The sequence below is a fragment of the Oryzias latipes genome, chromosome 14 (assembly GCF_002234675.1).
Source record: "Oryzias latipes chromosome 14, ASM223467v1".
NCBI classification, from domain to species: Eukaryota; Metazoa; Chordata; class Actinopteri; order Beloniformes; family Adrianichthyidae; genus Oryzias; species Oryzias latipes.
The window spans coordinates 22,428,449-22,454,273 of NC_019872.2; the positions used below are offsets into that span (position 1 = coordinate 22,428,449).

General features: G+C 41.9%; 1 protein-coding gene across 8 annotated transcripts in view; it reads left to right on the forward strand.

Moving 5' to 3' along the window:
• The window catches only part of auts2 (AUTS2, activator of transcription and developmental regulator), a 356,245-nt gene that overhangs the window by 218,122 nt on the left and 112,298 nt on the right, over positions 1–25,825 (forward strand). For all 8 annotated transcript variants that reach the window (XM_011483793.3, XM_011483792.3, XM_011483795.3 and 5 more), the window contains one exon: positions 23,228–23,257. In XM_011483793.3, the coding sequence (XP_011482095.1) occupies positions 23,228–23,257 (30 nt within the window). The remainder of the gene's footprint in view (positions 1–23,227; positions 23,258–25,825) is intronic.

The window sequence follows — 25,825 nt, forward strand, 5'->3', positions numbered from 1 at the left end:
AACATGCAAAAATTTCTATTTCAGTTTTGTTTTGACAACATCCAGAGCTGTTTATTGAGATCAGTTGGTGTTTCTGTCTGAAATCTGAGAAGTTTTACTGTCAAGACATTTTTAGTCCCACCTGCTTATTTTTCATTGCTGCAATTGTGTAGTTTAACTGAGGTTTTTGGCTGCATGGATCATATATGTGCTCTTTAACCCTTGTGCTATCTTAGATGACCCCACCCTTACATTGACGTGTTCTCCCTACCATGACAAAGGTGGATAAATGTGGAAAGATTTCATGTAATCCATGGACGCCAGTGAAGATCACAAATCATTGAAGCAAAAAGGTTCAACACACTGTCTAGTGGGTCTGGATGACCCAACTCCCAGTGTTAAAGTGCCTAGGAGGCACAAGGGTTACAATATATTACACCAGCAGTAATCTTCTTCTTTTATTGTTTAACAAGAGCTATGGGAAGTTACTGCCACCCGGTGGCTGTAGTCTTTATTATTGCTTGGGGTTAAAAATCCAAACAACTGTCTTTTTTTATTTAGCTTTGTGTCATCTCTTCCAAGCATTTCTGATTTTAATTCTTTTTCATAATAATGCTATGTGTTCTTACAGTTTAAATCTGTTTTTGTGAAATGGAGTATTTGGCATAAACCTTTGCCATATGCCTGCAGATCTGCCAAAATCATATTCAGTGCAGCTCTTTTCTTATGCCAAGCATTTGGCCATCTGTTTAAGTCTTTAACCAGCAGCATCCAGGGACTTCATCAAGCTTGAAATGTGAAGTCAAATGGTTTCTTGAGCTACCAAATCATGCTCAGCACTGCTGTGCAGATTTATTGCGTTGGCATATCCAAGCAGTCACACATATTTTATTATGCTGTGTGTAGCCACTTTTATGGGTTTTATACTTAACGACAGGAAGGTTTTCCCAGAGCTTTTCTTTTGTCATTAAAGTTGAAGCCGTTTCTTGGAACCTATTTCTGATATCTTCTCGAAATAACATGTAGCAGACAGGAAATCAGTTTGCATTAGCTTGATTGGAAGTGTTAAGTGTTTGCAAATGAGAGTGAAGACAAATGGCTGAAACACCTGCACAAGTGATTTTCTAGCATGTATTTTAGTCTATAGACCAGGACCCACTGCCACTCCTGCACCGAAGATTGCAGTGCTCTATGGAAGAATGAGCCGCTCTTCAAACCAGCGGAGAAGATAGGTTTTCCGTGGGGGTGGGTTTCATTATGCAGCACATAGGACACCATTATTAGCTCCATTAAACACACACTGACAGCCACACATTCATTCTCCTATACCTTGGTTTTTAAAGGGTTCTATAAATAACGAGGGCTTCAGCCTAGCGCTCCATAGAGAAGGGAAAGAAGGTCATTAGAGATCAGGCCTCCATTTGTCAAAATTATTTCATAATTTCAGGCCATGATGAGGGCTTTTGCTTCAGTTAATTGTAGATCAGACCACCAACATAAATTTCCATTAGAAATCAAATTGTTGCTCACTGCAGGTTGTAACCCTATCTGCTCTTCATTGTGAGAACTTAGCAAATGGAGATTTTATTCATGGGGTTAATTGTGTTCACTGTAAACTCGATACACTTTTTGCTGACATACAGAATTTACAAGTCTTGAAAAAATGTCAGTGTCAAAGAGTTAGTGTCAAAGAGTGTCAAAAATAGTAGGTGAGTAGGTGAATTAGGGCGGCCGTGGTGCAGCGGTAGGGCGGTCGTCCCATGATCGTAAGGTTGCAGGTTCGATTCCCGCCTTGCATGCCCATGAGTCGAAGTGTCCTTGGGCAAGACACTGAACCCCACCTTGCCTCTGGTGGTAGGCGGGCGCCTGTGTTTGGCAGCGGAGCGACCACCAGTGTGTGACTGTGTGTGTGAATGTGTGTGTGACTGGGTGAATGGGTCTGTGACTGTAAAGCGCTTTGTCCTTGTAGGAAGAAAGGCGCTATATAAGTATACGCCATTTACCATTTACCAATTACAGATCTGTTCAAAACAATCAACTTAAAGACCCACTCTTGTGAAAATCGTGTTTTTAACATGTTCTTGTAGCATTTTTCTCATGATGGAGCACATATATTTAAAATGGCATTTTTGAGGATTTCTTTGATCATATCATTTTGAATTAGGAGCAGTTGAAAAAATACAATTTGTGACGTAGAAAACACGCTGAGCAGGCCATAAGCTCCCTGCTCTGCTCCATTGTGATGCGTCCACTTGTAGACTATTAAATCCATGTTTGTTTACCTCGTCTGACCTGGTTTCTGGTTCAAAACTGTATGGCTGGAAAGCTCTGATTTTGATCGCGATTTTTGTAACACTGATGATGTTAGGTTGGGGGTTTAAGGGGCTGTTAACCCGCAGGAGAGAATGTCAAAAAATGGGTAATGGGAAGTGTGGGCAGGCTTACTCCACGCCAACAGTCCCACACACCATTCAGAGGTGAATTTCTAATCAACTCCTGCCACTCTGCTGAAACTGTCCGAGAAAAATGACACAGGTTAAAAGATTTTGGCTAAAAACGGCATTATCATAGTTAAAAGAAGACTGAGAATACTTTGAAAATAGATCAAAATGATCGGGGTGAGACTTTAATTAACAAGTGATGTGGATGTTGTAGGTGTTCTATACTAGGAGTTGTGCTTTAATTCCACAGATTTCTTTTATAGACCGGGTCATTGTTGGTACTCAGGTCTCAGATTCAGTAATTTACTGTGATGTGGCAGTCACAGGTTTGTCCTGGTTGAATGTGCTTTGACTGGTAATCAGTGCTACTGTGCAGTATAATTACCCCAGTGTTTATCAGAATGACCTCCCTGACAAACTTCCCTGGTGGAGGAAGACACCTGAGAGCCTCCACACTCCCTATCTTCCCTTATTTTATCAAAAAGGACCTGCCAGAATGGATAATAGAGGTCCTGTTCTTCCAGCAGAAGGATAATGGTGGGTGGAGTGGTCCTCTTTGGTAGACTGCTGCCTCTTCCCTGCACAGGAGAAACCAATACTGGGTCTATCAGCTGATATATGACACTAATACACTGGCTGACTGGGACCCTGAAGAGAAAAGAGGAATTGTTCAGACTTTCGACTGGCTGTAGGATCCATGACTCACAGGTACCGCACTGTCTGGCCCCTGAGACCACTCTAATTGCTTTACATCTGTACAACAGTTTCTTGTAATCAGGCCTTCTGCCTCCATTTGTCTTCCTTTCAGTCTCATACTGAAGGCCTTAATTGGTCTTAGTGGGGCTTTTCCTCCAGTTAGCTTGTGGGCTTGAGCAAGTGGAAGACGCTACCTCAGGGGGCAGTGGGCATTGCCGGCTGCTAGTGGATGGCTGCAGAGGAGAGGAAGTCAATACTTCTTTTACCTTTTAACACTTTAATTAATGTTCTCCAGACAAGCAGTTTTTCCCATTGCTGCACAAAGGGGGGGATTGAGCTTCTGGGATCCGCACAAGGATCAAGACTTGTACAGCTTTGTAAAAAATAAATAAATAAATAAATAAAAACCTCACATGCTGTCTACAGGGGCCAATCGACATTTGCTGGGAATCCAGCTCTGTCTTGGTGAAATTACTGGTCTTTTTCTGTTCTGCCAGGAAGCCTCTCCAGCAGCTCATATATCCTTTAAATCCAGAGGCTGCAAGCTGCAGTGGGTTTTTTCTCCCCTCACTGTTTACACTTTGTTAATGCTTCTGTTATTAGCACAACCTAAAGAAGTGTCAGCGTTTTGTGAGTGCATGGCACATTTCTGAAGTTAAAGATGTGAGCTAGTGTTGACTTGTGTTGAGGCTAGGAAACGGTCACAGAAACATTTTGGGTTGCTGGGCTGCAAAATCAAACTCTTCTCTTTTTTTATACCTTGGAACAGTGTAACCCTTGTGCTATCCTAGGCAGTTTACCATTTGGAGTTGGGTCATCTAGACCCACTACTAGACAGTGCGCTGAACCTTTTTTCTTCAATGATTTGTGATCTTCCCTGGTGTCCATGGATTACATGAAATCTTTCCACCTTTATCCACCTTTGTCATGGTAGGGAGAACACGTCAATGTAAGGATGGGGTCATCTAAGATAGTACAAGGGTTAATGTCAGACAGTATTTGGGTCAGACCGGTCCAAACAGGGCCAAAGTTGGGGATTCCCCCCCCCCCCCCCCCCCCAAAAACTTAGGTTCCAAAAAAATGTATTTTTCAAATAAAAAATGCTACTACATAAAAATGACTTTCAAAGACAATTTGAAACTGTAGATATTTTACAGATGATGAAGAATAAATATAACAAAGTCGAAAGTTGTTTCTGTTTGTAAGGTGTGATGGATAAAATAAAGCAAAAACAACATTTTTTTTCTCTAAATATGAGCTTAGATGTGAATTCAGCATGTAAGCAGCGTTATTATCAGCATACATTTAACATTGGAGCCAGCCGCCTGATATTATGCAAAGTGGGTTTGGTACTTGGGAAAAACAGTTGGAGGAAAACTCTTGGTTTTGTCTGGAATTGAAGTCAAATCGCATTTTCTGCTCTTTTCTCCCCAAATACATTTTGCCAAAAGACTTTTGATTTTTTTAAAATTATTTTTGTTTTTTTCAGGGCTTTTAATGTAGCTGTCTGAGCCGCCGCTTTGAGAGGGTGGTGAATGTATTTAAGACGGCCTGACATAAGTTACGAGTGAGTCGTAGATGGATGTGGTGAACAGAGTCTGGTAGTTTACCAAAAATGAAGCTTCCTTCAGAGTCAGAAAATACACAAAATGGCAACAATATAAGTTAACGTGTTTGGTCTGCTGCTCGGCACTAAGTGACCCCCGGTCCTGGTAGTTGGAGACCCCTGCTTTAGAGGACCATCTACATAGTCTGTGTTAAATGTTTGAGTGTATGTAAGTCAAGCAGATTTGGAGGGTTTGAGCTCCACCAGTTTCTGCTTTCATTTAAACTGCTTGAGATTGTTTACTTGGAATAAAGTGTCTATCTTGGCCAAAGCCCACTCCCGAAGCGTAATGTGACCTCCCTCATTTTGTCTGTATAGACCTTGTTCACGCTTGTCTTTATTGCAGAGATTACATCTCATGTACATCGCTCCACAAACCACATTTCACATCTTTAATTTAAGATAGCATGACGTGTCCCTGGCTCTGCACCAGCAGCCGTCTCTACAGGAGTGGGGAGAATTGGTTTTTTGCTCCGAGCTCCCCTCTTCTAGGTTCTGCTCAGCTTTGCCCCCTCCATTTCCTGCTGACTGACTGATATGGAGCTCTGCTGCCAGGGCTTAAATAGCAGCTGTAAGCATCCAGCTGCTCCCCACCACGCTCCACTTCTTCCCAGATGGCTCAGAGACATTCCAGCAGCCCTCCGGAGGAGCGCTCATGAGGAAAGTGTTATGGAGTGGCTCTCTGAAACACCGGGGAGCATCTCTCACTGCACCACATCCACCCTCCTACTCCTTCAAGCCCCCGGCTGAACACCCAAATCAGAGGAGGGCTGCTCATGGAGCTCCCTTTTACAACCTCCAGGCAGCACAGATGGTGGTATCTGCAGTGTGCCAGCAAGCAACTTGGGATAGGGTTTTGGAAGAGATCAGACACCGCGACTGGTCTGGGATGCCACTGATATCCCTCTGGAAGAGCTCCTGCTGGGGTGTGATGAGTTACAGTACTCACAGAGACATCTTCAATAAGTGGCTTCTTTCAGTGCACTGCTCAGCATTTGGGGAAAGTGTCAGGAGAAAATCTGCTACCTTTCTACGACAAAAGTGCAGATCTGGTATAAAACTGACCTTCTGTTCTTCACTGCATTTGTAGATGATGAATGGAGGATGGTTGTTTTTTTTCTTTGATAATTGACATTAAAATTAGCAGCACGGTCTTTTGACAAGTAACAGTCAAATCCTCAGCCTCTATCCACTGGCCGTCTTCCAATGACTGTCAGGCTTGTTTCCTCCGTCTGCTGGACTGTTTCCAGCAAAAACAGGAATCAGCCATCTCAAGATGGCAGCTTTCTTAGAACTAATCACTGCTGATTACTGGGTTGATTTAAAACTCAAGCTTTTATGAACACCTTAAGGATTCACACCATCACAGGACTGAAGTTGTCAATAAAACGGTGGAACACAATCCGAGACGTACACAGGATTTTAGAGGGGCGGGGGCTCAAAGTCGAGGGGCAAAAACACTTTTTTTTTGGCTTTAAACAATACGGAAATTAAGTAAAATCTTAAAATAAACTACTAAATACTCAGCTACAGTAGGTGAAAGTGATACAATAGTCTTATTTTTTATGTAAACAAATTATTGTTAATATAAGTTGGTTTATTTTACCATAGACTTGGAAGACATCAAAGCAATAAAGCACTGGAGGCTATTTATACTGACACAATGTGCTGCAGATCAACATGAATCAAGTTTAATAAAGACTTTTAAACACAGACATCCTACAACTTCTATCCCCACAATGCTGACATTTTTCATACTGTTGCTGTGAGGATTCTGCAGTTTAGTCGTGTTTTTGGTCGTGTTCTGTCCTCTGTCAGTCACTCCTGCAAATATGGGTGGAATACTGTAGAGGTAAAGCTGTCTCCTGATGTATTTTTGTCTGTCGTTCTTTAACGTTCTCTTTATCTATGCTTTTTCCTGGAGACTTGCAGGTATACACTGAGATGATTGGGTGGCTCTGCGTATTCAGGTCATTAAAAGTATGAGGGATACAGAGAGAGTGGCCGGGCGCAATGACTACAAACTACATCAACACAAAAAAGTAAAGTAAAAAAATGAGTGAGACTGAAAATAAAGCAAAATCTAGAAGCATTTGACTTTTAGTGATAACACAAAGGAGGAGTGTAGATTCTGCAGGACAATAATTTCATATAGAATCGGCTCCACAACCAACCTGTACAGACACCTGAGAGAATCTTCATCAGAACAGAAGAAACCAGATCCGCTCCTCATAGCTGAGACACTTGAATGCCAACCTTTACTGTAAACACAAGCCTTTTTTTGTTTTGTTCCATTTAGTTTTGCAAATTTTAATTGGTATTTTGTGTTTTGTGTTGTGTATTGTGTGGTTGCAGTGTTTTGTGTTGCATTGCTTCAAGTTTGTTTTTAAAAGGAAAAAGCTCAAATTTTCTGTATGTTAGTTAAATGCTGATTTGTAATATATCTGTTTTTGTTTTTATCATTTATTTTGAACATTGAACATTAGGTTCTTGTTTTGTGCAAACTTTAACCTTCATAGCCTTAAGGGCCAAATAAGCGGAACAGATTTATTTGTTTCTGCGAGTAAAATATGAGAGCTATTTGTTTACCTCGTCTGTGTACCAGATTAACATCTAGAAGTTTACAGTGAGCATTTAGCCGTGAATAATATTTTGTATAATAAATGTTATGAACCCAGATTTAATGTTGACAGAAGTTTTTTCCAGACTTTTTTTATTTAATTTAATTTTATGTATCGTCTTCAAATAAGAAATACACAGTAGTTTGGGTAAAAACGTATATACACAGTACACGTTAAGAAAGAAAAAGTATTCCATTGCAAAAAAATGTTAGTTATTTATTGTTATTACTTGCATTTATTCAAATATTTAATGCCAGTGGCAGTGGCACGGCGGTCGACCTCTGATCAGATGATTGCAGGTTTGAATCCCCCCTTGCCCGCCCGTGTGTCAAAATGTCCTTGGGCAAGACACTGAACCCCACCTTGCCTCTGTTGGAAGTTTGGCAGCGGAGCCGCCAGCAGTGTGTGATAAAGCAACTAAACAACATTTTTGTTTGGGGAATTTATTAATTTGGAAACAACAAAAATAAGAAAGCAGAGGGCACTAGAGCACTTTTTATCACGAGGCAAAAGGGGACACCCCTAGGGCCCAATGAGTGCACGTGCCTGAACACAATGTTATGGTTTCTGTATAATGAAATCAGTCACAGGTGAGGTCATTTCTTTGTCAGGTGTTTAGGAAATTTTTTCAAATAGTGATTCTTGATAGTTATTTTTTTTTTACAATAAATTGATTTTCAGGACACATTGATCAGTAGGTTTGTAGTTTCTCTGTGTCTCTTTGGTTTCATGTCTGCCATGTTGACTTCCAGAAACATGCCGGCCTCAGCGACAGATGCAAGTCTGTTGTTAGTCCCAGCGAGGGGAGGGTCCTCGCTCCACAGACCCCCCCTGTTTACCTTGTCATGGCAGAAAACATACATTATGGGGCCTCCCATGAAATTCTGCCACGTCTCCATCAAAGCCAGACTATGATAACAGCAAAGTGGCCTGTTATGTCATATTTTGCTTGTATAACAATGGAGTAATTACAGCTGACAGAATCCTGCAGTGATTTGGTTTGTCTCTCCTTCCTGGTGTGAAGTCCAAAGAAAACCTTTCATAAACTATTCTGGAAATTGTGTCCTGAGTCGACTTAAAAGCTCCTGAGAGGATATGAGAAGAGGTCAGTTATGTTGGATCATGATTCCTACTCTCAAGACATGACTGGAGCAATGACCACTGAGAGATGGCTCTTCCTCATGACAGCTGACCGAAGAACCGCTGAGACGTCAAGTTCTTTAAAAGCCGTTGGTGTGTGGCAACCCCGCCCCCCTTTCCCCTCCGTGTTGCTGAGAGCTCAACGCAGAGATCTTGTGCGTGTTTTCTACTTCACAAACAAGCTTTTCTTCAAACAGTTTTTTTTCTTCATCTCCTCCTGATTCACAGTTTTAAAAAAAATGACTTAAAATTTGAAATTTTAAGCTTAATTTTTATCAAAAACATGTTAAAAATGCTATTTTCATTAAAGCGGGACTTAAAAAGTTATTTATTATGACTAATATTGCTTTTTTTAAAGCTGGTCAGTCAATATTTCAGTAGTCTTTCTTTTAGGACCACACATCGACTGCAGCAGTCAGCTGTTCCAACGGTGTATCTGCATGCCTTTTTTGTGCCAAATTGTGAGTTCTGTTTCCTCTAAAAAATATTCTGACACTACTTTTGACTCAAGGAGACTACGGTACATTTCTAGGCGAATAAAGACAACTTTTCAAGAGGGTTTGAAGCTTGAGGGACTATTTTAAGATGTTTCTAGATTGTTTCTGGCTAATGGGACAAATTGTGAGCAGCGTGTAGATGAATTTCCGAACTGAGATTTACCCTTGTGTTGCTCAAATTGTGAGCTTCAAGAAAAAAAATTAAAAATAACACATGCCAAAACATTACAGTTAAAAATACATTTTTTAAATCAAACACCAAAATATGGTTTTCATCATCTGCACACCTTTTTGTGAAAGTTTTATTCAGGGAACTTGCAACAATATGTTCAGATTTTGGACTGCTTTTATCAGCAAAAGTATGTTAGAAAGTGCATGTTCATCCTTCTCTGACTTCAGCCACACCTGCAGATTCAGAGGTTAAAAGCAGCTTCTGCAGAACTGTTGCACTGGTACTGCAGAGTGAAATGTTAAGCGTTTGATCTATAGTGTTCGGTTCGCTACCATGCTGAACCGTTTAACATGCTAATTAATACCAAGCAAAAGGCCATGTCAGTCACCCCATGCCCCGCCAGCGACGCTCCCTCTGGGCTCATCGTGCTTTAATTGAGCAGGATTTTTTTCAGGAGCCGGCTGTCCGTCGGATTACATTAAATTCCACTAATTCCCCATGTTTGCCACCGGCATGAGCAAAATGTATGAGGGAGGCAGGGAACCAGATGAGATGCAGAACTGGAGGTGTATAAATAAACCAAGCAAACAAAAAAAAACACAAAAAAAAAAAAGAAAATAAAACAACAGACAGAGTGTTTATTAGCACCCGTGGGATGAAAAGTAGGTGAGAGCAGGAAATCATTAGCACAGGAGAGTCAAACCAGGCTCGTTTGATCTCGCTGATGGAGGAGCAAACATCATTTAGAGCACTGAGGGTAATTTGTTTTAGCAGTTAGCATCGGTTGCTTTTAATTTCATTCTGCCTTACATCCCTCTTCCAAATTAAATATTTTTATTTTGTACAAAGTGGATTTCTGTGAGCCTTGCGGCTCGAAGACCAGCCCTCAACAACAGCTAATGTTTATTCATCTTTGCTTGTTTGCGTGTGCTGTAGACAGAATCTTGACAGCAGCACGAAGTGTCGGCTTTTTATTTGAGTACTTTCTGTATAATGAGGCAACTCAGATGTACACTGTGACAGCTAGCAAATCAAAGCAGCAAAATAACAAAGTGCTTTTGTCAGTGTAGTTCTAATTATTTGGAGGACAGTGCTGAAGAGACTGCAGCATCTGTACCTCACATCAACTACTCCCCCTGCTTCACTGTGTGAGCGGTGCAGTCCCTTATATCCTGGCCGATTTTGTAAACCTAAATTACCAAATAAAACATCAACATGAACCAAAACATTATCCCAAGACCAAAGTTACCTGAATGTTCTGGACTGCTGCTGAATTGGATTTTCACATATTCGCTCAAATTACACTTTTAAATCTGTCATTTGAAGCAGGAATGCTCCAGAAGTCGATTGTTTTCCTGTTCTGGGTCCACTAAAGGCAAACAGCCTTTTTCAGATGAAGATTTAGCACTATGGTTTTTCTCTAGGCAGGTTTCAAATGCAAACAGAGTTTTGACCTGAAGGAAAACCAAACACCAATATTTCAGGCTATAAGGCACGTTTAAAATACCTTCACTCTCTCAAAAATTGACAGTACGTCTGCTAATCCAGTGTCAAACTCATAAAAAGCCATGAAACCAGACTGGGGCGGAGCTAGAACATTTGCTATAAAGGGGGGGGGGGCATTAGGCTTTGGTAGGGGGGCAAATGAGAAGAGCAGAGAAAGTTTGCAACATCCACTTTAAAACGCTTAAATCAAGGCTGAAATTGATCCACCGGGTCAAAGAGATACTCATTGATTGAAATGAATAGCTATTGCTACCAGACCATTGATTAATGGAATAAGTGACTTTTATTTTGAAGGGTTGCCCAGAATATCACTGCTAAACCTTTCATTTCATATGGTCTTTATTCAAATCAAATCAAATCAGATCAAACTTTATTTATATAGCACTTTTACGACAAGACGTCACTCAAAGTGCTGTGCATACAAACAATAAAATTTAAAAACAAGATGACAAGACAAACAAACAGTGCCGACAACCCCCCCCCCCCCCCCCCCCCCACACACACACACACAAAAAAACACACACACAAACACACACCATGATAAAAAAGTGATAAAATGATGGAATGTAGAGACCTGGCTTATTGACATCAGTGGTGACCTGTAAGGCTTTGGTTGCCTTTACGTGTTCAGAAAAGAACATTGAACTGATCTCTGAACGTCATAATATGTCCTCTTGAATCTAAGCAAATTACTAAGCAGAGGAAAAGAAACTAACCAGGATTCCCCCAGTAGTGGTGAGCATAGAGGGAAGAGCCCAGCGCAGAATCCCTGTTTGGCAGGCGGACACGTGGCGTGCAGAAAACCGCCACGCCGTTACCCTTTCTCCACGGAGCTAGTGGTGATCAGAAAGAGTTTAGATGTTGTTTATTATCGTAGGTGACACGCTGGCACGCTGCAGAGGCCGGCTCTAGGTTGATGTCATGAAATAGTCGGCACCCACAAGAAGCAAAAGCCGGTGCCTCAGAGACTGAGTCGTCTTACTTCCAGGTAGGAAAGTAAACTGTGAAAATAACTAATATTTCATAAAAAGTTTTCTTTAGTGTGTCAAAGGTTACAACTCATCAAATACATGGCTATGGTTTACTATGAAAGGCTTAAGAATGGCATGATATTGGCTTTAAAACTGAACCGAAAAATTAAGCATTCTGTGCTAAGATCTGTGTCATTATTTACTGGCATTTCCAATATGGCGTCAATCTTTTTGGACTGGACAGTGGTAGCAGAATGGAGTAGCGTCTCTATCCTGTATAGCTCATTGGACACAGCCATTAGCATTAGCCTCCAATGTCAACTGAAAAGAACTTACTGGTGGAAGTGGAACGTCAGATAAACTGCACAGAGCAGCCATTTAAGTGTTACTCAAAATATAACATAAACCAGAGGTGAGGTTCAGTATGGGAGTTGACATTTTCATGTTGTTTTGTTTTTTATTTACACATTTTTGAATGTCTGTCAAAGTTTTAGTTGTTTAGTTGAGTTGAGTTTTTGTTAGTAGTTAAATTGGTTGTTTTGTTCAGCTTCAAGTCTTGTTTCACGTTGTTACCGCACCGCAAGTGAGAACATGTGGCGGTGTCACACGCCTGATTAGGTCACATTTTCAGAAACCCAGTGTGGACAGTGTTAACCCAATTTTACCGTTCTGTGTTACTGTGACGTATGTTCTGACTGTGTTCACGGACTCTGTATGAGTTCTTGAACCTTGGTTTAACGTTGATGCTGTTGTTATACAAATGAGTATAAATAGAACGAATGACATCTCTGGACCCCTAGGTGCAAAAAACCCAACCTGTCATTGGTTCACATGGTATGGCAACTGAGTAAAAGCCCCCTCCATCACTCATTAAATGTGCGCTTTCCCTCCTCTAGTTTTATTTTGAAAAATCATGGCACAATTACTGTGCAGATAGTCTGATTTCTGAGAAAATTAAAAAAGTCTCTGTATAAACTGCACATCATCCTCATACTGCAGACTTCCAGCGATGCATTCTGGACTGCCAGACTGGTGAACAGTCTGTTCTCTAATGTAAGAGCATGGGGAGCTGGGCATGTTTCAGCTGTGTACCTGGCAGAGCCTGCAGGGGTCGTTAGCTGTGACAGTGCCGGTGCAGGCATTAAACTTCCCGGCAGAATGTTGGCAGAGTGAGCTAGTTTCTTTCAGATGGCAGTCAGCTGGCTGCAAGCAGCACAGCCTTCGCCTCCTCCACCTTACCCTCCTTCTCATCCTGGCAGAACCAGAAACGGAGCTCTGTGGAGCCCTATAATGATACCTAGCAAATGTGCAGCACTGCAGTGATTGTTAACAGCAGCAGCTGTGCAGATAGCCTGGATGATGGAAAATCAGTGGGACCTCATTTTGGTTTGCCAGTATGAATATTAATGGCTCGTTTCCAGGCCATGGCTAATGATGAGGAAAATTTCCTAATAAAAACTTGATGTGATGGGCAACGACCCGCTGGGTCACTGGAGACAGTCAAAGTTAATAGTGTGCCATCAGGTGTGAGGAGTTAAGTGATTAGAGGCAGGGAACCTAATCCTGATGTTTTTCTCCCCCTCTCAGAAATGAGTCAGTGTGGAGGAGAGAGGGGGGGGGGGGGGGGGGGGGGGGTTGGTGGATGTGGAAGCAGAAGTGCCGTCTACCTCCTGACGTGTGTTAGTGGGGCTTATAGAGAATACTTTTAAGATCAGTGATGTAGATGATGTTACACTAAGACTTCATGTCCCGTCTAAAAATATGGCTCTTCCCTAAGTAGCCTTTGTCTGAAAATGTTTACATTTTTGTTTGGTAGATGATCCGTTTGTTGTAAGAATGCATCCTGGCAGTAAATCTGGCACAGTTGGAAGTTTATTACCCTTTTAAATGGGACCACATTGGTAACAAACATCCGTTTATGGGATGAGCAGCAGAGCTGACGGTGTGGGTTGCGCCCATGTGGATACTTGATATCCTCTGGAGGATCATCTCTGACATCACCGCATTCTGCACTGTAAAAATGAAGACTGGAGATCCTCTGAACACAAAAAAAACAGCTATTGGGTGGGAGGGGTGGATCCTCTGTTGTCTGTATATGAGAACTGGACTGAGTGAGTTTGATATCACCCATAAAAAATGACTGGCTTCCAAATGAAGTCAATGCAGTCGCCATTGTTTCGCAATATAGACGTCGCCATGTTGGAGCCAGACTTGTCAGTAAGCAGTGATTGGTCTGAATCAGTCTAAATCAACATTTCTAGAGCATCCACTCCTACCAATCAGGAGTGAGCTTGTTGGACGCCCACATCCCAACCACTTGAGAGCAGGCTCGGAAGAATCTGTCAATCAAATTTTTTGAATATTCAGCGTGACACCAACCTTTTTTATTGAGGCATCTACTTGGTCATTTTATAAATTGAATAACTCACAGTAAAGAAAAAATGAGGATTAACAAGAACATGTTAGATTGGCATCAGAGCAAGGACGGTTATTCTGACCAATAGAATGACTGAATAACAGCTGTTTATTTCTCTATAGAAGTCTATGGAATTTTGGCTTCTTGGAGCAGGTACTTCCTGTTTGGAAAGTAAGGGGGGTAGAACCACTCAGTCCAGTTCTCATATACAGTCAATGGTTTGATCCAGCAACAGCCCCCTAAATTGCACAAAATGGAGCTCTGATAGAAGCAGGGATCCTCCAGAGGTCAGTTGATGTCCTTCTTGATTGTGTCAAGTTCAGAAATGCAATGTGGAAACTTGGTTGTTCCTATGGAACATTTGCGACATTCTTTCTGGACCAACATTTCCAGCCATTAACTCGTTTGAAGGAGCTGGCTTGGCCATTGAGTAATTTATAAATGTAACTTAGAGGAGCCACCATAGTGTGTTGAGGAACCGGACACAGCCGCAACAACCGCAGCTCCTCCTCATCCCTGTTTACCGGCCTGGTAGCTCATTGCTGTGATATGGCATCGGATTCTTCAACCGCCAATGGCTGCCAACGTGATTGTGCTCGTCACAAACAGAATCTCCCTCATTAAATGGATTCCACATCAGAAAATTTATAATGTTAACAAATGCCTCGTGATGCATTCTGGGATAAATACTTTAATCTCGATTTAGAACAAGGTATAGTGGACTTATCCAGAATTATTTATCAGCCAACGGCAGTTTTTCTTATGACTTTTGATCAATGTCACAGCTTCGTTAAAGGTACAAGGGAATTAAGTCCCCAAAACCCCCCTTAAAAATTGAGGAAACGTGCTGAAAACGGCATTTATTGCTGCGGACCAGAGTCTCACGCGCCACTTAGGGAAGAATTATGTGAATGAACACAGTATGGAGAGCCCAAAGGCTCAAGCCTTTAATACAGAATAATAAACTGCACTTGGCAGAAATAAAGCCTGTAATTACATTAATTGATCAATTACATAAAAATGAAAAATCGCAGGAGGTCCTGAATAATGTCCTGTGTTAAATGGATGGTGTTGGGAGCATAGATAGGATGAAATATCTAGAAGACAAAGAAACCCTGACATTTATACCTTAGTCTTTCATTGTTTTCTATCTGCAAAACAAAAGTCATCATTAAGATGTAAAATATTAAAATCTTGCTTAATTTTAGGTATGTTGAGCCATTTAATGTATTTTCATCTTCAGAGTTGAAAGCTCTATCATTTGTCTTTGGGCCTTAGAAAATTGTGGCTTGTGATCCGTACTGTCAGTGTGTAAATACACAAAATTTTAGGTTGAATGGAATTTTAAATATGATTATGATAGAATATAAAACAGTATGACTATAATTATAAAATATTTCACTGAACAAAAGTGAAATAATACTGAAAAAGACAGCAGAATAGAGCATTCAGGTAATTGTGAACACAACGCCAAAAATGAAAAGGATATTTTTTGGTTTACTTTATTCTGAAAGGTCTTATGAAACCACGTACAAACCTCTCACACGGTAGAAAAGTCTTCAAATAAAATTTGCCTGAAGGTCAGATCATGTACTGCTCAGAGAAATACACAAGAATTCAGGAGCAGCACCTCAGAGCCTGAAGGAACCTCACTGAACCTTCTAAATGTTTTAAATCCATGTTGGCAAAGTAGGAGAACAAAACAAGTACTGTTTGTTTTGAAGAGTTGCCAGCAGAAAAACATCTCCCGTTGAAAAAGAGCATAAAGGCACAGAGTCAAAGAAGCTAGTCGGTAGTGTAGCACCTAGACAGCCTGCAGTCGCTGAACAGGGCGTGAACTTTTCTTTTTATCCAAGCCTTTCTTCTGACAACTAAACTCATTAGCAATCATCAGCAATTGTTTCTCAGTTTAAATTGAATTTTCCCTCATCAAGCACTCAAAACCCAAACCTGATGAAGATTATTAAACTCTGTAAAGCCTTTTATTTTCATTTCTTATTATCCAACAGTTTTCATGTATCAGCAGGTCTAAAATTGAAACATAAACATGGAAAACAAAAATCACACATTTTCTGAATTGGTCTTTTTATATCATGGAAAAAACAGATATTAACTGTTGATGTCTTATTTAAAATAAGACATATATTCCAAATAGGTTTTCAGTAAATGTGGACTCAGTCCAACGGGGTATAAACAAAGGAATGCACCAAACAATATTGAAACCAGACGTCACAGGCTATAAAGTTATCATTCGATATATAAAGCTTTGTTTTTCTCCCCTCTTCCCTCCGGTTATCCCTTCTTTCACTCCTCTGCTCCACTGGCTGCAGTCAAGCTGAATACCTTTTGCAAAAAGCTTGACATTTGAAGGGAAATTGCATGCAGATGTTGGCCTGCTGACTTTGGCCTGTGCAGCACATGCGGATCAAACCGGGTTATATTAGTCCAGACAGAAGTCTGGTCCTCCACGACGAAACATTCTTGGCTTGTGCATGAAGCTCTCGCGTTGTGTGATTGCACAGATTGCTTAAAAGAATTAGGATGTGCTTTCTTCTCAGGGTTATAATGCCTTACTTGTCTCTTCTATGTTTGACATCAAGCAGGTGGCGTGGACAAGTCGGTGTCGCTGCTGCCAAAGCCTCACTGCTTTAACGACTTCTTGTAGTTGTCATGTTGAATTTCCTTTCTCTTCATTAACTTGGAAGCCTATTTATGAAAAACTATTTTTAAGCGTGTCTGCTGGAGACATGTGAACTCTCATTCGTTTAACTAATCAGCACACTTAGTTAACATGACCGACTTGATGACTGTTTTTTGTTGTCAGGGTGGCATCTTGGACTGTTGGGACAGAAACCTGCTGTTGAGGTTTCATATGAAACAAACCATGGTTTTCCAGCCTATCCTGTCCCAGCTCTATTTGTTTTTGCTCAGTTCACAGCAGCTCGACTGGCAAACGGTGATGTGTGGGTGTGAAACCGGGAGCTAGAAAGAGAGGGTGGATTCATGAGGTGTGGGTGTGGGGGATTTGAGACTATGCGTGACACAGATCTTCTCCCAGGTATGCCTCCATTTCCCACAAATAATACGGCCGAGTCTCCACCCAGTAGTGGGCCAGGCATGCCGCCATGTCAAGCTGTGGTGCAGGATGAGGTGTCCAGCTTGGCAGCAATGAGCTCATTCTCGCCCTCCAAGCATTCCCACCCTCATCCCCAACATGCAGAGTGCAGCGCTGGGCTCCAAGATGGCAATGTAGCCTTGATTTGCCAACACATTTCCAATGATTAAAATGTAATTAGCACAAGCATGCACCTCCTCCCCAGCTAATTTCCACACATGCTGTGACAGGCAGGCGGTCGGTGGCTCCCAAGCCCCAGCAGCAGATGGAGGAGCATGCACCAGCAAGAGAGGAAACCTTTTTACCATGTGACTGTTTGCATCAGAAAACCAATGTGACACTCAGCTATATCAGGAAGAAACTGTTGGGAGGAAGGAATGAGGGGCCCTTGACAATGGCTGACCCTGTCAATGGCTGCCATCCCTCATGCTGTCGGTGCCGTTTTGCAGTCATGCAGCCAGGTTGGTGTCTTTTCTGGGCTTTAACCCTTTCAGCAATCCTCTAGGAGAACCTGGCTCAGGATGATAAACGCACACCATCCTCTGCTCTCTATGGTGCCGTAACAATATGTAATCATTGCTAAGTTTGATAATAGTGATCTGCATAAGCAGAAGGTAATTTCAGTCATGCTGGCGGCAAAATATGCAGGGAGGGGAGGAAATAAGTATTTGGCCCCTTGCTGATTTTGTGGATTTGCTCATCTAAAAAGAAATTGATAGTCTGCCATCAAAATGGTAGATTCATTTGAACAGTGAGAGATAGAAAATCAAGAAATTGACAAAAGAATTTATATAGTTTTTTGCATTTCATTTAGGGAAATAAACATTGGAACCCCCCTGCTGGAATGACAGTTTTATGTGGCAAAACCCTTATCAGCAGCACAGAGGTCAGAGGTTTCTTGTAGTTGGTGAGCATGTTTCTGCACATATTAGGAGAAATTGTGGTCCACTTTTCTTTACAAATGATACATTCTGATTTGGTGGCTGTTGCTTAGCAACTCGGAGCGTCAGCTCTCTCCATAGGTTTTCTGTAGGATTGAGGTCAAGAGACTGGCTGGACCACTCCATGATCTTGATCTGCTTCTTCTTCAGTCATTGCCTTGCTTGTGTGTTTTGGGTCATTATCCTGTTGGAGGACCCATCCACCACCAGCTTTAAGCCTACTGGTGGAAGAGGGAAGGTTCTCATTTAGGCCAGGTCTGCACCTGTGCCGTCTTCAGCAGGAGGACTTAGCGGGTCCTGTAAAATGTTAAACCATTGCAGAGTAAAGGATTCCCAATGGTTTTCTTGGTGACTGTGGTTCCAGCTGCTTTCAGATCAACAACTAACTCCTGCTGTGTTGTTTTCATTTCTCTCTGTTCTCATGATCATGGAAACCCCACCAGGTCAGATCTGGTTTGGAGCCTAAAGGTGGATTGATGGTCATGTTGCACCAACAGTTGTGACCTTAACCTCCAGCTTCTTGCTGATGGCTTTGTAGTCCATTCTGGTCTTGTGCAGGTCTACAATCGTCTCCCTTAAATCCACTGAAAGAACTTTAGTCTTTACCATGTTGGACAGTTTGGACTCTGACTGATGGACTGATTCTGAGGACAGGTGTCTTTTCTACAGGTGATTAGTTCTAACAGGTGTCTTCAGTTCAGTTGTCAGGTTGCTTAGGAGAGTCTAGCTGGTCTGTGTGGACCAAAACTCTTAATGGTTACTAGAGGATCAAATACTAATTTCCTTTAATGTAATGCAAATAAATGTAAACAAATTCTTTAAAGTGGATTTCTGGATTTTCTATCTCTCACTGTTCAAATAAACCTACTATTAGGATGACTGACGTCAATTATTTTTCAAGTGGGCAAACCTACAAATTGACCAAGTGATCAAATACTTGTTTCCTCCACTGTACATGAGAAAGGAGGAGTTGGTGATTTTTTTCTTTGATATGCTAAGTGTCTGTTTGGATTTAGTAGGGTTGTTGCATCACACCCATCCTTGTGTAGTGTGGTTACCTCTCTAGTGCCTCTATAGTCATTCTGCAGGGAGTGATGATGGGACAACACGATGAACTTCGCTGCAGCTGAACACATCAGCGGGCTGTTTAGCTTTTGGCCCATAGCGTCCAGTGATCCGCTCCTGCAGGACCCCTATTACACTCAGCTGGAAGGGATTTAGGACAAGAATAATTGACTCCTACTTTTAGACCATGCTAAACAAAAGTCGGGTAATTTGTAGGAGCTCTCAGCCAAAAGAGAGGCCCAAGTGAGAGCAGAGGGGCAATCACAAGTGCTCCAAGTACAGGCCAACATCAACAGCTCTCAGAGCTGCAGCTAGCGCTTGACATTCCTGTGTTACTTTAACCAAACACAGAGGTTTAGCTGTTCTGTCCTTAAGCTGGCCCTGTAAAAACAGCACTTGGCATGCATGGGGTCTCTTTTTTTGTTTTTCTAATGGTTTCCTGACTGTACGTCTTTTTTCTCAAACTTCACTGCGATCACCGTCTGCAGAGCCGCACTAGAGCAAAAAGACGTTACTCATTAAAATTACACGATTGTTCGGAAAATAATCTTTGTAGTCAAATTTTTATATATTCTTGATGTAGCGCACACATTTAGTGTACATAGTTTATGCATTAGTCTCAACTGCCTCAATGGATACAGGATGTCTGAGGGCAAAAAATTGGACAGAGGCATGGCTGCCAGTTTGTGCCATCATCGGGAAATGCATACCCAATCACACACCAGTGGAGCCACACTGAAGGCATGGAGGGTAAAGTGTCTTGCCCAGGGACACAACGACAGTTGACTGGGGGGAGTGGGGATCGAATCGCCGATTAAAGTCGTAGACTGTCCCTGAACCCATAAAGTAAAAATGTTCATCCACATTTTTTCTACGACCATGCCTCAAGCAAAAGGTCATGGTAAACACTTAAAACGACACATAAAGGTGAACAAGGTTGAAGTAGGTTAGATGGAGGTACCTTGTACAGATTTTTTCTTTTTCAATCGCCCCGGACGCTGCGCACTGTGCAAGGAGCCCCTTTGTGCTGTTCCCGTGGCAAGTGCGCCCTTCTTGCACGCAGCCTGACTGTTAGAAATTCAGAAAGCAGGTAGTCAGAGTGTCGTTTTTTTGTGAGCATCTTACGGGCATCCACATATGCCGTGCACACCCCATATGTGCAGCATTTGTCAGTAAGGGGCCAGTACTCGCACCTCACTAACAACAGGAGTGCTGCGTAAAGGGCACCATGTAACTTCCATTATTCTTACAAATACGTCAGGACATACTTACCACACATATGACAATGGTATGTTCCATTTTCGTGAAGTCCCTTGAGGTGAGCCTCAAGACTCAATTATGCTTCTCTCTATGACCCTCTACTGGCCAGGAGCACCCCCCAAAAACACTCAGCATCAAGTTTTTGGGGTAATTTCATGCTGAGTTGGACTTGTATGATGATGCCAGTCAAGGCAGGAGACCATTAAAAGTGGAGTGCAACGGGGGGGGGCACTTCCTCCTAACGCATTTCAAGTTTTTGACTTGACCACAGACTGTGGGCTTGTTTAAGTCAGCAGGTGTCCGTGTAAGCCAGACTTCCAGGAATAAGTCAATCAGAGAGCTCATGCTTAGCACCAAAATCAGCAGCACGCTGAGAGTTTGAGTGATGAGCCGTAGCAGTCATTCCTGTCAAAGCCATCATCAGCAAGGTGCAAAGCTGGGACTTCTTTCAGCTTTCTGTCTGCTTTTGATGAAAGAGTTTGGAAGCGAAAAGAAAACTTAAGATTCTTCTCCACCGCCTCAGTTTCCGTTCTGCATAAGGGAGCACATTAGTTTGCTATGATCACTTATCAGACAGTGACAACTCTGACTTGTTTATGTGCCTGAAATGCCTTTTTATCTTTTTAGAGATGTGATTATTTGCTACTGTTTGCCCTGAGCTCAAGCAGTGAGTTCAACAGAGCTTTGCTGCTCTGAAAGGACGATCAAACGGCCTGCCCTTGCCTGTCAGGTCTGATTCCAGTTTTTTTTTCTTTTCTTTTTTTTTTAACATTGCTCATTATAAAGGCATTTCCATTTTATTACGTTTCCCTTTTTTCCCACCTTTTGTCACTCTGGGAAATTTGCATGCCTCTATTCCTGGGGAAGAAAGTAATGACAGCAATTTCTTTTCTTTTCTCTCCTTCACTAGCCGTGTGAGTGTTTCGTTTAGTGGCACCTGCGAAAGCGACAGGCGCAAGGATGAGAAGTGAAAGAGAGCAGTTGATTAAATCATCATCAAGCCGCAGCACAGAAAGTCAATTCTGCTTGCCGTCTACAATGATATCCTTTTATCTTAAAGTAATGAGCTATGGCACTTTTGCATCGGGTAATACGATGAGTTCCATTAGCATGTTCCATTTGCTTCACAAGCAGGGGCAAGTCATTCCAGCCGGCTTCTATCTCGCAATCAAAGCAATTGGCTGCACAGCAAGGAGACGGGGAGAAAGAGGGAGGGCGGAAAGGAAAAAGGGAGGACTGCATGTCTTTTTATTTATCACATCACAGTGGAAAAACTGAAACCGTGTCCAGCGTTCAAACCTTTTGTTTTCTGCTGCTCCTTCGGCACGTAGAGAAACGGTTTATGAGTGCTTCGTCACTTTACTGATGTCACAGCCTGAGACGTCTGAGTGCGGTATATGTAATAGTATGTAAAGATATGTAAAGATGAAATTTCTGTCTCTCGGCACTCTGCACTTTGGTTCAAAATGGGGGATTGAGGAGGAGAGTGAGAGATGGAGCAGAGGGAACGTCTGAGGGGTGTTTGCCCAGTGCGTTTATTGCCTCTGCATAATTTATGAGCTGCTGGAGCTGACCATCATGGCAGCATGCCGCGGGCGGCCCCCTGGGCCGTGTGGGACAGGCCTGTAAATTGGATGCTATGCTCCTGCTGAGCTCGCAGGCCACCTTTTTTTATGCCACTGAGCCTGAGAAACATATCAGCCAAAGACCGAGCCAGTTACCTCTGAGCTACAGGGACAAAGCAGACAGGGCCTTCTGTCTCCGGCTCCCTGAGCTGTCACTCATCTCACCCCCTTTCTTCACTCCTGCCATACTTTAATCGCCACCCAGCAACCCCTCCCCGCACTCCTGCATATACACAGCATGCCAGCCTTCTCTCCTTCCCCCCCAGCACTGCCTTCATTACTGACTCCAGCGCCTCTCTGCAACTCAGCCATATGCACAGCGTTGAGGCCCGCCAGTCACCCAGCATCTCACTAATTAGTTGATAAAGAATTAAGTGGACCTTGAAATTGAAATTGGAATGGAAAAATGAAATCTAGCCACTTTCTTCCTCCTTCCTCCTGTTGTCATTTCACCATCCACCGCCTCAAGCAGACACAGTCATCTTAAAAAGCCAGGGATGACTCCCAAATCCTGCACTGACTGAATTTGCTGTGGATCTTAGTGATACTGCTGCTCATTGGCAGCTTTTGAGTTTGCACCAAATGGTCATACAAACAAAACAAACCGCTGTGAGACAAAGAGAAAAACACACTCAATGACATTATTAGTGAGGCCGATGGTTCAGAGAGCAAAAAACATCATTTTAACAGGCGAACACGAATGTTGCTCTCAGGCCGTCGTCTTATTGTACCAGCAAGGAAAACAAGCAGGTAGACAACTTTTCAATCGGAAACCTACTTGAAAGTAGCAAGATATACCTGTCTTATAATCACCTTTTTTAAACCTAATTAATGTATTTGTTTATATTTTTATTTATTCATTTTATTCACAGTGTTTGTTGTTACTAGAATGTCTTATTTATGCCAATCTATCTATCTATCTATCTATCTATCTATCTATCTATCTATCTATCTATCTATCTATCTATCTATCTATCTATCTATCTATCTATCTATCTATCTATCTATCTATCTATCTATCTATCTATCTATCTATCTATCTATCTATCTATCTATCTATCTATCTATCTATCTATCTATCTATCTATCTATCAGTCCATCTGTCCATCCATCCATCCATCCGACCGTCAGCCAGTTATAAGTTGTACATTTACTGTCTTTCTGCTTCCTCCACAGTGTGACACAGAGACAGACCAGGATGATAAGGTAAGCCTCTCATTCCCTTCCTTCATCAGTTAATGTGGTTTTTTTTAGCGTCTATTACCAGGCTTCATCAACATTGAATTATTACGCTTTCTGTAAGACTGAAGAATGAATGTAATTAGATTGAAACATCATCTTAATAGGTAAGAGAAAGTCTTAATTACTCACACGTTAATTAGAAATGACTTAATGAGGTGCAGAATCAAAATCAAAGTGCTCTGGCTTTTTAGGAATTTGATGTGCTTTAATTGAGTGCGGTGACAGCCAGGGCTGTGGGTGGAGCTTAATGAGAAGCCCTGATTGGCACACATTTGTTGTGAATTCCAGCGCTGGTATTTTATTTAAATCTATTCCTCCACCTACCAATCTATTTGTAAATCTTCTGGTCTTTTCACGCACAGGCTTTTTTTTTTAAATAAGAAGAATCCACATTTAGCCACAGTGTTTCTGTCCCTATCGTCCTCATCAACGCCTGTGTCAGGATCTGCAGTGTCAAACCAAAGTTTAACACACTTTCATGCTGAATTAAATCCCTGTTTTACTTATTTTAAACGTATTCCTCCTGGCGAAATGACACTGCAGGAGCACACATTAATTACCAACAGAGACGTTTACACAGTTAAATGATTTGATTTAGCAGGAATGCAATGGAAAGCTGTGGAAAGAGGATGTACGTTTAATTTAAGGCATAACTTTTTAGAATGGCTTTTAATATCAATGCAGTAGCTGGGGGGGGGGGGTATTTATTTTGTATTTATTTGCCTTTTGTGTATTTTATGACCCTTTGTATGTTTATGTTGTTTGATTTTTAAGATTTCTCTTTTTATTCTCGTTTTATTATTGCAAAGCACTTTAGTACCTGATGGCATCATAAGGTACTCTAGAAATGAAGTGCATTCATTTATTCAATCAAATAACAAAAGTTTTTCACCTTCACAAAGGGCTGCATACGTTTATTTACAGATCCAGAGTGGACGGGCACATTCCTCTAATTCATGCTCCACAGGTATCACCACAGTCTCCAAGCTTCAAGTAGTAGAAGAAAACCAAAAGCAGCAGTACTAAAACATGCTGAGCATCTCACATGCTGTATATTGTAGGAAAAGCTGTTCATTCATTTGAATAATCAGCAAAAACAACTGATCTGGACATTCTCGTTAAAGCAGGGATGTGTTTACTTGAAACCTGTCCAGTCAGTATGCAACTTAAGACTCATTATTGAGAGATGACTAATGCTTATGGTTCTATGGTTTGCCGTTATAATGAACAGTAATACCAGATATGATGTCAATAACAGTTTGGGAACTGGTCTTCCAGTCCTCAACAGAAAATGCGCAACATCAGTCAGAGTATTTAGCTAAGTGTGCAAATCCACTTTGTGCTGGTGCAGTGACCAGATCCAGATTAAAGCTCATCGGTAATAGTTTGGGTTTTGACCAAGGGTCCAGATGATAGTCACATTACCAACACACCCACAAACGCACCTTCTGCTGCAGTCATTTGACTCCAGCTTCAAAACTACAAAGCAAAACAGTGTTGGTTTTATTGGCATTTTTGAAGAATTAAAAATTCCTCCCTGTGAGCTTTGTGGCAAAATGGACAAACCACCAGCTGCTGTGGAATCAGACACTTGGGTCCAAACAATAACTCTCCTATGTTGCAAAATGGGTTTGTTACTTGTATTGTGGCTAAAGGACAGCAGTTACACTTGATAGAAAAGTTACTGATGAATTTTAGCAAGAATTAACAGCTCCTCCGAACTTCCTGATAGAATAACTTCTGAGTAGAGATCTAGATGTACTCTAATGATTTAGTAATGCCATTTGCTTGTTGTGTTTAGACTGTGCAGCAAATTGAGTCATTACTCAGTGTTGTCGATTTAAATTGCTCCCGTCTCAGTGGCAATTCCTCTTTGTTTCAGGAAGGGAGAGGCAGCATGCTAAGCTGTAATCCCCAAAGTGACTGTATTAATTCACCCTGGCTCACGTTACGCTCCTGATGAACAGTGTAGACTACACCTTCCTGTCATTGATTAATTGTGTGTTAAAGTAACAGAGCAGCGAATTAGTAAATAGGGGACCCTCATGACACGGGGCTGAGTCACATGGTAAGGCATTAATTGGAGCTTGTGCCCCCTTCGTGGTCAACATCACCTCTGCCGCTATCTGCTCCTGCCAGCCGCCTCGCACACGACGCCCTCCGCCGCTGGTCTCATTGGCATTTTGTGGGCAGCGTCGCCTACCTTACATCACTGCGGTGAAGAAGGACGCGGGAGAGCCGAGTCTTTTTAATGGGTCAAATGTATTCAGATGAGAACAAACGGGGCTTAGTTAGTTTTCCTTCAAAAGCAGAAAATGGAAAAAGTGTTCCCAGGAGAAATCATGTTCTGCTTGGTCTAGAAGGCCTCCTCCGCTTGCTGCTGCCAGCCTCTGATAAGTGAAAGCTATTTGCATCTCAGCACACTTGTGCAGCCAGTCCTGCGTGTGCATTTGTGTGCGTTTGTGTGCGTTGTACTGGCAAAACTGTCAGTTTTGCCAGTACAAAGTGACCTTTAGAACTGGCCATCTCCAA